At 39.7% G+C, this 12085-nt stretch overlaps 1 protein-coding gene across 1 annotated transcript; it reads left to right on the top strand.

Annotated features, from left to right (window-relative positions):
- The first annotated feature begins 1724 nt into the window (after nt 1–1724).
- On the top strand, nt 1725–4433 carry LOC146972765 (uncharacterized). Its single transcript, XM_085803173.1, has 4 exons — nt 1725–1915; nt 2804–3014; nt 3506–3614; nt 4189–4433. The coding sequence occupies exons 1-4, from the start codon at nt 1759–1761 to the stop codon at nt 4318–4320; spliced, it is 609 nt and encodes a 202-aa protein (XP_085659299.1). The 5' UTR covers nt 1725–1758; the 3' UTR covers nt 4321–4433.
- Nucleotides 4434–12085: the final 7652 nt, after the last annotated feature.

Below are 12085 nucleotides of genomic sequence, written 5' to 3' on the forward strand. Positions count from 1 at the left end.
TACTGATGCTAACACATTTTGTTCAAAACAAAGTTAAAACAGAATGATGGAGAGAAAAACATTTTGCATTTCTTGAAATCCACAGAAAATCATGTCCAAAATACTGACAATAAAATGAAAATACTTCAATTGCTGATGTTGATGAGAACATGTGGAAACGCTTTTAAAAATACATGTTAGCATATGATTAACCTGAACTTTCTTGAGAAAAATAAAGGCAATTTCAACAATATTATGCCTCTTCTGGCTTCTATGTGATTTTCACAGTTGGCAAATTAATCCCGCGGGCCAGATTGGACCCTCTGGTGGGCCATATGTTTGACATCCCTCTTCTAAAAGATGCCAACGGTTACTAACTGTTCTAAAAGGTAACTGTAGCTACTGGTTGAATACCAAGGGTTTAGTGTTTCCTAATGCTTCCTAATGAACTCGTTAGTTCTTTTAATGTATTCTATTATGTTCGGCAACCTTAGATCTTATATTCTGGGAAATATAGGAAAACTAACAATAAGACCCCAAATCCTCTCATTGAAAATCCTTTTCAACAACATTCAGCTCGCAGTTTGTTTTGTCTATCGATTCACCTCTTGTTGCTGCAGCTGCCAGCAGACAAACACTGATGAAGAGGAGGAGGAGGAGGAGGAGCAGTAGCTTCAGGACTGTATAAAGCTCACTTGGACAAAACAATAGATGTTAAAGGGATAGTTCACCCAAAATTCAAATTGCACTCATTATCTACTCACCCTCATGTCGACTAAGGACTGGGAGAAGAGTCAGAGAGTCTAATTGGACGAACCAGGAAGAGGAGCTTCCGCTACAAACAAGCTTGAAATATAGACTTATTTAATTTTTTTTCGGAACAATTTCTCATTTCGGGGCTTCAATACAAGAGGGACATTACATACGAGCAGCATGGAGGTATTTGGATGTTTTTTGGTGTGCCTTTTTGTTGCAAAGACAGTTGGTATCCATTTGCAACCGTTATATGGACATGCACTGCTACGCCGAGACCCCCTGTAACTCAGAGAAGCCACGGAGGACTCTGAAACTTCTCCCAGCCCTTAGTCTGCATGAGGGGGAGGAGATAATGAGTGCAATATGAATTTTGGGTGAACTATCCCTTTAAGAAAAGAAAAAAAGCCGGGTCGGCTGGATCACTTTACCTTGAGCGTCACAAAGGGGATTGCATTGGAATCAATTGAAATCCCCAGGTTGCCCCACTCGTCAAAACATGACAAAACGGGTACCAAATGAGTCAGACATGTGACGATGAGGGACAGTGACCGTTCGTCAGGCTGTTGACGCACTGGGAGTGAGAACGTGTTGGTCACTCAGGTTCAGAGTGAAGTTGTGTAACTGAGGAAAAACCTCCTGCAGGATTCCCCCTGTTCACAGACACAACAACACACTGATGCCAACATCTGCTCAACATCTGCTCACACCTGCAGACACAAAGGTCTGAAGAGTGAAAACTACATGACCTTTGACCCCAAAATGTCAACAAAAAAAACTACCGGTATTAAGTACATTTTCTAAAGGAGATTTTTCTCTTTTCTCCTGGAACCGATTCTGCTGCTGTGTTCAATCTCCACGTGGAAATTACAGCTGCAGCTGCCAGGAGAAAAACACACTGATGTAACCTGGGAAATTTGGAGCAGGGGGAGGAGGAGGAGGAGGAGGAGCAGCAGCTTCAGGACTGTATAAAACTCACCTGGACGTCTCAGTGAGACAAAAACCTCCTCCAGGTTCTGATCCATCATGTCTTCATCCAGGAAGCTGCTCTCTGCTCTGGCTCTGGTTCTGCTGGTTCTGGATGTGGAGTCTTTTCTATTCGGCAGCAGCAGCGGCAGCTTCTTCGGCAGCAGCAGCGGCAGCAGCAGTGGCAGCAGCGGCAGCATCTTCGGCAGCAGCAGCAGTGAGTCCTGCACCTTGTTAGGGCCACGGGCCACCGCACCGGGCACTGGTATAGCTGTAGGGACCTTCTTCTTCATCTTCCGGACGATTTTCGGTTCGCTACTACATACGATCGGTGTGCTATTACTTTTCTCGACAGTTTACGAATTTTTTCGCGAGGCAAGTCGCGAAAAACTGCTCAAAATTTAGTCAATGTGAGTCAATGGGATGGGCGGAAAAAAAAGAGCGAAAAAGACCAATCATTGGAGTTTTACTAACGTCTACTGCTCAGGCATACTTTCACCTAGAGACTCCATTTGAACTTTAAACAGTAGACACAAGTCTTGTGTATTGTCGTATTACTCCACGTTTTGATAGGTCATATAGTTTTTGATCAATTCCTGATCAATGACCATGATCATTTTTGGAGAAATTATGAGATTATAATGGGTGTGTATTGCACGGAATGTTCGTGTTAGAGTGCGTGACATCATCTGTTAGAGTGGGAGAAAGCCCAGAAAAATTCCAGATTTTTTCTCTTTCCACACTCGGCCCGGCCATAATTTACACTCTACACACATGATTTTTTCAAAACTTTGTAGACAAACTTGTTCTGTCTCTCACCATGTGCTCAAAATATCAGAGAGACTTACAGAACTTGAATTATCAGCCTCTAAGTGCGGCCACGTCTGTCTCTGCTCCTCATTGACTCCAATACAAATATTTTCTGAGAGAATGTGTCTGATCAGTTCTGTCTTGACCTTAAGATCGTGGGTTTGATTCCCATGTTGACAGAGATGGCACAACCGGCTGTAGCTCCCGTGGCCCTCTCAAAATTTCCCAGAGGAAATTTTCTAGTTTTTCTCTCTGACTCTATTGACACTTTAAATCAATGTGTTTCCTTTGGAAGGAGACTCAATTCCCTCCCCATCGCACACGGACCTGAGGGGTTCAGACCTGTCCACACTGCTGGGCTCCCGTGTCACCACCGCTGAGAGAGTGTCCCGGCCCATTGGCTCTGCCGGCTCCTCCTCCTCCGCCGGCTCCTCCGCCGGCTTCGCCGGTGCCCTCGGCCGCGCCATCTCTCCACAACTTGATGCCAGCAGACACAGTGGAGTGAGGTCAGTACACACACACACACACACACACACACACACACATACACACACACTGCATTTTCATTTCAATTATTAGTTTATTTCATAGGGACAGTGCACCACTAATCAACAGAGTTAAAAGAACAACTATAAGTGGGCCAGAGTTAGCCAACAAGGCTAGTTTTCGTTCGTTGTCCCTGGCCAGATGTTAAAGGAAACCTAAAAGCCAAAAAAAGGGGCAACAATGAAGTACTTTCAAAACACAACTTACATAACAATCTATCTAGTAACCCTATCTCATAATAACAAGTAAAACAGGTAAGAAGTCTGACATACAGCATAACAAACGCTCATGGCATGCAGACATAACATGCAGACAGGGAGAAGAAGAGCGAGAGAAAGCAAGAGAGGAAAGTACAGCTAGAAACACATGCAAGTAGCACACAGAGCTAAGACATTAGCACAAACAATATCAGACACACAGCTGTGTTTGACTGACCCGGTGTGTTTCCCAGAGTGACGCTGGAGGATGGGACCAAGTGGCTCGTCCACAAAGGAGACGGATATGGACGATCGTCTCAGACTGTGGTGACTGATGCTGGACACATGAGCTCAGCCTGGAGGGTAAGAAACAACACATCTGTGGAACACATCATAGTAATCATCATGCACCAGGCTAAAGGCTAATGCTAAGCTAATATGATCAATAGGATCAATACCATGTGAATCATGTGATATTGACGTTGTAATAAACCAAACATACTCAGCTTACCGGTCCCTCACTTTATTGTGACCCCAGACCGATATTGTGTCCTTAGGAACACTTCCTGTTGTGTTTTCTAAAATTTTGAAGGTCTGTTTTTTTTAAAGAAAGAAAGAAAGAAAGAAAGAAAGAGGTATCAGCTGGTCTGATGTGTTTCCTCTTTTCAGAACGATGGGCCGACGAGGGACAGATACTATGTAGAAAGAAAGAACGAACAAACGAAAGAAAGAAACTCCTCCAGACAGATGCAATGTAGAAAGAAAGAAAGAACAAACAAACAAATGAAAGAAACTCCTCTAGACAGATGCAATGCAGAAAGAAAGAAAGAAAGAAAGAAAGAAAGAAAGAAAGAAAGAAAGAAAGAAAGAAAGAAAGAAAGAAAGAAAGAAAGAAAGAAAGAGGTATCAGCTGGTCTGATGTGTTTCCTCTTTTCAGAACGATGGGCCGACGAGGGATTTCGGGGGATCAAGGACGATCTCTGACCTCATCAGGACTGGAGGAGAGACTTACGGCCTGACAAAAGACAACTGTCACCACTCCGCCGACCGCATCATGAATAGCCCATAATTCCTCTGGGAGCTACGTACGGTGGCTCATCGGGGCCAAACTGAGAGATTAAAGTGATTCTCGTCTCTCAGTCACAGTTTGTTTCCTCTGAACAGAATAAAAGGTGAAACTCACTGCAGTGTCGTGTGGTGTTTAAAAGACCTTATAGAGATTTAACACAAAGATAATCAATCATCAATAACATGAACATTGAATCTGTATTTGTCACCATCTCCACTCATTAACTCATTGATTTGTCTCTCTTCTGTTTGTTTTGCTGAAGGAGCAAAGTTTACAGGTTTTTTTTTTTTAATTGTTAACAAATTGGTCAATACTGAGGTTACTTTTTAGAAACTCTCAACACACTCTGCATTACCAACATACATCTAATTAAAACACTTCATGCATGTCTCTAAATGGGCTCATTGATCCACAACAATTTCTAGTCAAAATAAATCTCATTATACTTAAAATAAGACTCATCACATTTAAAAAGTAGCTTGTTTTTAGACACTTTTTTTTTACTTATTTCAAGCAAATTTTCCACTTTACATAAGTAGAAAAATCTGACAGTGGATCAAGTTTTTCTTTCTTATTACAAGCACAAAAAACTTGCTTTCACTGGCAGATTTTTCTACTTATTTCAATTGAAAATTAGTTTGAAACAAGTGAAAATGATCTAAAAACAAGTTAATTTTTAGGTGATGAGTCTTATTTAAAGTGGAAAGAGATTAGTTTTGACTAAAATTGAGACATTTTGACAAGAAAGAAGACAAATATTCTTGGAAAGATTTTGAGTTTTTACAGTGAAGGAGGAACTATGCAGGATTTTTACCTTACCTGCTGCTTTTATACCTTAATGAAGCAGCTCAGACTACACAAATATACACATGGTAACATGGTAGATGATAAATAACCTTATCCACCGCTCCATGGATTGATTTCTCATCGGCTTCGTTGGAAACAAAATTGCAGATGGAGGAGAGGAGGGTTAGAGACACAGAGGAGGAGACACCAGACCTGGAGAGTTCATCTGGATTTGTACAGTGTTTTACCCACATCCACTGCTGGCTGCTGATTGAGGAAATGCATTCTGGGACAGTCAATTTCATAGTAACGTTGAGAAATATCGCCAAGAAATAACAATTGATTGCATAAAAATAGCCCAAAAATATGGGTCAATTGCAAGGACTTGGTGGAGAGAAATTCTGGCCTTTGTGGCCCTTCAGAAAGGCATCTATTGTTTTGGTCCTTGGCCCTTCTGGCCCTTCATGTTGTATGGAACCATACAACCATACAACCTGCCGGGGTTTATTTCTCCATAACAACCTCCGAACTACACATTATCCCTTACGTATACTAGTCTGTGACAAGAATGAATGAATGAGTTTGTTTCTTCTGAACAGAGAATAAAAGGTGTAAACTCACTGCAGTGTTGTGTGGTGTTTGTCCCACCAGGGGGCGACACACTCATACAGCTCATACTATAATCAGTCAACAATCAACAGTGTCATGATAAAGTCTGATGAAGTTACCGGTTCGTCTGTGGAGACTGAACCAACACTGAGGTTTAAGTCATACAGTGTCGTTATGATTAAAAAGTAGAGATTTAACACAATTAAACAAAGAGATAAACATCAATAATTAATTTATCTATTTATTATCTATCTATTGATCTGTTTGTTTTCCTTCTGAAGGAGCAAAATATAAATGTCACTTCAACACCTGCAGCCGTCCTGCTGATACTTCTTTCTTTCTTTTTATCTGTTTGGAGTAGTTTCTTTCTTTCTGGAGTAGTTTCTTTCTCTCTCTCTTTCTTTTTATCTGTTTGGAGTAGTTTCTTTCTTTCTTTTTATCTGTCTAGAGTAGTTTCTTTCTTTCTTTCTTTCTTTTTATCTGTTTGGAGTAGTTTCTTTCTTTCTTTCTGGAGTAGTTTCTTTCTTTCTTTCTTTTTATCTGTTCGGAGTAGTTTCTTTCTTTCTGGAGTAGTTTCTTTCTTTCTTTTGAAAAAATTCTCTTTCTTTCTTTCTTTCTTTCTTTCTTTCTTTCTTTCTTTCTTTCTTTCTTTCTTTCTTTCTTTCTTTCTGTCTTTCTTTCTTTCTTTTTATCTGTTTGGAGTAGTTTCTTTCTTTCTGGAGTAGTTTCTTTCTTTCTTTTGAAAAAATCTCTTTCTTTCTTTCTTTCTTTCTTTCTTTTTCTTCTTATCTGTCTGGAGTAGTTTCTTTCTTTCTTTCTTTCTTTCTTTCTTTCTTTCTTCCTGTCTTTCTTTCTGCACTTCTCTGCAGCCAATCAGGATCCAGCCTGAAACTCACACTCTGTGATGAGGAAACTTTTGTTTGTTTTGTGTGTGTTACACGATGCTGTCTCTGCTCTTCTGTTGTGTTGTGTTGTGTCCTGTGTGTGTGTGTGTGTGTGTCCTGTGTGTGTGTGTGTGTGTGTGTGTGTGTGTGTGTGTGTGTGTGTGTGTGTGTGAGGGGCTTCATCCAGGAATGTCCATGCACAAGAACAGACGCTGCTTGAAGGTGTGCAATCGCTTGTGATGACAGAGATTATGTCACCGAGGCTTCGAACGCACAAACTCACACAACATTACGCAACATGACACGAGTGAACGTGTTGATTCATTCATTCATTATTACTAAGATAAGATAGAAGATAAGTTTGACATAAACCAGCAACAACATATAAACTAACATTTTAAAAAAAATCTATATTGTGATTTTTCATGATGTTGTAACCACATAAAAACAATGTAATAAAATATACAACATATAAAAACTCATATATTTACGTGTATTTACATTCTGACTTGTACAACATCAACATAAACTGACATGGAGATATATTTATGGAACACATGTGAGAATATAAACAAACACAGTCTTACATGTTTGTCCTTATATCACCTGTAATTGATCCAAGTTCCAATGATAATTTTCCTTTTTATTTTTATGTACATACATACACTAAAGTTACAGGTTCGTCTGTGGAGGCGAAACCAACTCTGAGATTTCACTAATGAAGTTTCAGCATCGCCATGACGACAAACGCGAGATTTAACACAACTATTTGACATTTTAAACTTATAGATTCAACATCCTGTTGATCTATGAACAAACACAGGCAAAAACATGAACATAAAAATACAGACTTGCCTTATATCACATTCATTATGTTCCATATTTACACCATATTTATTCATGGTACCTATTCACTGTCTTATCCGCTGTATTTGTATCATTATTCAGTATATTTTATCCTATTCTAAAGCCTGACCAGGGACAAAAACTGCAAATTAGCTGTAGGTAGACGTCTTGTATGCATCACATTTTCACTTTTTTTTTTTGGCAATGTTGTATGTATCGTCCCTGTTAAATAAACATTAAAATAAACTAGAAAATTTCCTCTCGGGAAATTTTGAATGGGCCACGGGAGCTACTGCGGGTTGTGCCATCTCTGTCAACATGGGAATCAAACCCACGATCTTAAGGTCAAGACAGAGCTGATCAGACAGACATGATCATCTTTCTATAAGCACTGATATGGAGGAGCTGTAACCACATTAGGTTACCTGTGTGTGTGTGTGTGTGTGTGTGTGTGTGTGTGTGTGTGTGTGTGTGTGTGTGTGTGTGTGTGTGTGTGTGACTGTAATCACATGAAGCTGGCTCTAGAGTCTGTGTGTGTGTGTGTGACTGACTTGACACATAGTTAGTTAGTAGCTGCATCCTGTGTCAGTCTGATTTAGCTGTGTCTGTGTTTATAAACATTTAAACGAGCGCCAGGTGGATTGTTTATGAAGTTAACAAGCTCTGGCCTGAGGATCAAAGAGGTTACCACGGCGATAGGGGCCCCCGCAGGCTGAGGCAGACAGAAACGTGGAGAAAAAGAGCCATTTTCTGCCTCTAAACCGGTCTCACAATTAGGCTTAGCATGACAAAACGGTAACTCCTATCAGAACAAAACACAGATCAACGTTGCTCTAAGGACTTACTGAAAATTTCGGTACGATTTGGTGTTTCTCCAGTAAATATTTTGGCGACGCTGGCAGTTTTAAAACATCAGGCCGTTCTGCTCCTCTCAGAAAATATTTGTATTGGACTCAATGAGGAGCAGGGACAGACGTGGCCGCACTCAGAGGCTGATTCTGTAAGTTCTGTAAGTCTCTCTGATATTTTGAGCACATGACATGAGAGATAACAAGTTTGTCTTACAAATTCTGAAAAAATTATGTCTGTAGAGTGTAAATTGTGGCCGTGCTCACAGTTTATCCAGAAAAAATACAGAATGTTTCTTCACTCTCTCCCACTCTAACTGATGATGTCACGCACTCTGACACGAACATTCTATGCAATACACACCCATTATAAACTCATAATTTCTCCAAAAATGATCATGGTCATTGATCAGGGATTGATCAAAAACTATATGACCTATCAAAACGTGGAGTAATACGACAATACACAAGACTTGTGTCTACTGTTTAAAGTTTAAATGGAGTCTCTAGGTGAAAGTATGCCTGAGCAGTAGACTTTTGTTAAACTCCAATGATTGGTCTTTTTCGCTCTTTTTTTCCCGCCCGTCCCATTGACTTACATGCAAAAATTTTGCGCAGTAAATCGCGACTTACGTCGCGAATAATTCGTACACTGTTGAGAAAAGTAATAGCACACCGATCCCGATCAGGACGCACATTTTGATATATAATTTGTCCTGCAACTCTTCGAGTTGCAGGACTAGTAGCGAACCGAAAGTTGGCCGGAAGTGGAAAAATAACTAGAAAAAGCATTTCCAAGAATGGAAATGGTGTGACTGCTGACAGCAACTGAACGCTGTTGCAGAATTAGCAAATAGTGCAAGCTGTGATCACCATACAAATGTTTGACCAAGGTCAGAATCGAACCCACATCCTCATGGTCATTAGACTTCCACTCTGCCTCTAGGCCACAGTGCACACACAGTTGCAGAGACTGTTGTCTGTTAATGATCTGCACACTGTCAACATCAAGAAAGCTTGAGAGTCAAGCTTGAATGACTTAGAATGAAAATGTCTGTGAATTTCAGGCTGAGCACTAACCATATGGCCACAGAGAACCTGAGTTACAATGAGCTTTATACTATGAGGAATCAAAGACTGTCCAATGACAGCTGAATAATTGGAATCAAAAGTCAAGCAATGAAGTGAAAAGACTGAGGCAGGAATCGAACCCATGACCATATGATCACTAAACCTTTACTCTGCCACTCGGCTACAGAGAGCACACTGCTTTCAAAACTGTTGTCATTCATTGTAATGTGATGATGTGCTGCAAACTGGTATGAGTAATCAAGGAGATAACAAACACCTGTAACCAATTGAAGGCGGGGGAGGAGAGCAGAATTCAACATAACATAACAAGAGTTCTTCCCTTGGATTCGAACCAGTGACTTTAGGGTTGGCAACCAGTTACCCTACCCCCTACACTACAGTGGAGTTGTGAAGAAGAGAGGTTGAGACTTTGATGAATGTGAGATTTTTTGTGAAAAAGTTAAATATTTGAAAAAGTATAAATAGTTAAAAAGAGAAAAGTAATGCCGATAAAGTTCAAAAAAAGCTGCACGTTTTGATATATGAATTGTTGAAATAGCACAAAGTATGAAGGACTAGAAGAAGACCGTAAAAAGGCGGAAGAAAATGGCCAAACAGAAGAACAATAGTGTGACTGCTTCAGCAGTCACACTAACTAGGAAAAAATCCACACAATAACAGTAGTGCCCGGGCTTCGCCCGGGCACTGGTCCCTGCAGCTATTTCATAGCTGTAGGGATCAGTGCCCGGTGCGATTGCCCGTGGCCCTAATAAAGAAAAACATGTAATTGATCGAAGTTGCAAGTATAATCTCAGCTTTTATTTGTATGTACATGTACCGTGTCTGCATTGATGACAAAAGTTTTGACAAAACATTCAACTGTTAGAAATAAAAACTGTTTGAGTTGTCTCATTATGTTGACTGAGCAGGATTAATTATCCTGTCAGCGGATTTAACATTTAAAATCTAAGTTTGACTCTCCGGAATTAACATTGTAGATATCAACAACGTCTTTCTGACTAGTCGTAATTACATTTTGAATAGTTCGATTTTTTATTCAAGATATCTGTAATTCAGTTTTGCCTTTAGTCAAAAAGAACATTTCAGATATCTGCAACTACGTTCTACCTAGGACAAATGACGTCACTTTTGCCGTTCATGTGTATGGGGTTTGTCATTACAGATATCTACAATTCAGTTGTGGATATCCGCTATGTGAATTACAGATATCTGTAACTGAATTACGACTAGTACTAATTCCAGTTTGAGATATCTACAACGTCATTTTGCCTAGTCAAAACTTAATTTAAGATACCCGAAAAGGGACATGTAGATATCTTTAATTGAGGTGAATTAAAGATATCTGTAACTGGAACTACGACTAGTCAGAATCAAACTGTCGATATCTCAAACTGGAATTAGTACTAGTCGTAATTCAGTTACAGATATCTGTAATTCACATAGTGGATATCTGCAACTGAATTATAGATATCTGTAATGACAAACCCCATACACATGAATGACAAAAGTGATATCATTTGTCCTAGGAAGAACGTAGTTGTGGATCTGAAATTACAATTGTGGATAGGAAGAATGTAGTTGCAGATATCTGAAATGTTCTTTTTGACTCGGCAAAACTGAATTTCAGATATCTAAAACACATATCCAGTCTGGCTTTTCAATGTTAAAATGGCTTGCCATACATTACACACTGACAGTTTCCTGCGGTGGTGATGAACCTCAGTGTGAGAGAAGCTGAGGTCTGACTGAAGAGGAAGCTCTTTGTCCTGCAGCTTCGGAAAAAACGACCAGAGAGGCCGAGAGCCGAGAGCCGAGGTCACGTGGTGCCAGAGTTTTCTGCACGACTGGACGGCCGCTACGCAGCACGAGGAGGAGGAGGAGGAGGAAGAGGAGGAGGAGGAGGGGGCTGTGAAACATCATGTACATCATCATTATCATCAGATGTTTGACCTCTGATCCTCTGTCGTACTCCATCTAACACATAAATATAATATATGGTACATACAAACTATATTTATGCCATGAAACATTGACATACTGTATGGAGCTTTAACACAAACATCTACCTTTATTTTGAAGGAGCATTAACATAAACATCTACCTTTATTTTGAAGGAGCTTTAACACAAACATCTACCTTTATTTTGAAGGAGCATTAACATAAACATCTACCTTTATTTTGATGGGACTTTAACACAATCATCTAGCTTTATTTTGAAGGAGCTTTAACACAAACATCTACCTTTATTTTGAAAGAACCTTAACGCAAACCTCTACCTTTATTTTGAAGGAGCTTTAGTACAAACATCTAGCTTTATTTTGAAGGAGCATTAACACAAACATCTAGCTTTATTTTGAAGGAGCATTAACATAAACATCTACCTTTATTTTGAAGGAGCTTTAACACAAACATCTACCTTTATTTTGAAGGAGCTTTAACACAAACATCTACCTTTATTTTGAAGGAGCTTTAACACAAACATCTACCTTTATTTTGAAGGAGCTTTAACACAAACATCTAGCTTTATTTTGAAGGAGCTTTAACACAAACACCCAGCTTTATTTTGAAGGAGCTTTAACATGAACATATACCTTTATTTTGAAGGAGCTTTAACACAAACATCTACCTTTATTTTGAAGGCGCTTTAACACAAACATCTACCTTTATTTTGAAGGAGCTTTAACACAAACATCTACCTTT

This window comes from Trachurus japonicus, chromosome 16, assembly GCF_045865225.1.
Source record: "Trachurus japonicus isolate A0001 chromosome 16, Traja_1.0".
In the NCBI taxonomy this organism is placed as follows: Eukaryota; Metazoa; Chordata; class Actinopteri; order Carangiformes; family Carangidae; genus Trachurus; species Trachurus japonicus.

What these genes read in the sequence shown, in the direction of transcription:
- LOC146972765 (XM_085803173.1), top strand. Translation starts at nt 1,759, where the DNA reads ATGTCTTCATCCAGGAAGCTGCTCTCTGCTCTGGCTCTGGTTCTGCTG. An exon ending in AGCAGACACAGTGGAGTGAG is followed by an intron (nt 3,015 to 3,505) that starts GTCAGTACACAC and finishes TGTGTTTCCCAG; the next exon opens with AGTGACGCTGGAGGATGGGA. An exon ending in ACATGAGCTCAGCCTGGAGG is followed by an intron (nt 3,615 to 4,188) that starts GTAAGAAACAAC and finishes TCCTCTTTTCAG; the next exon opens with AACGATGGGCCGACGAGGGA.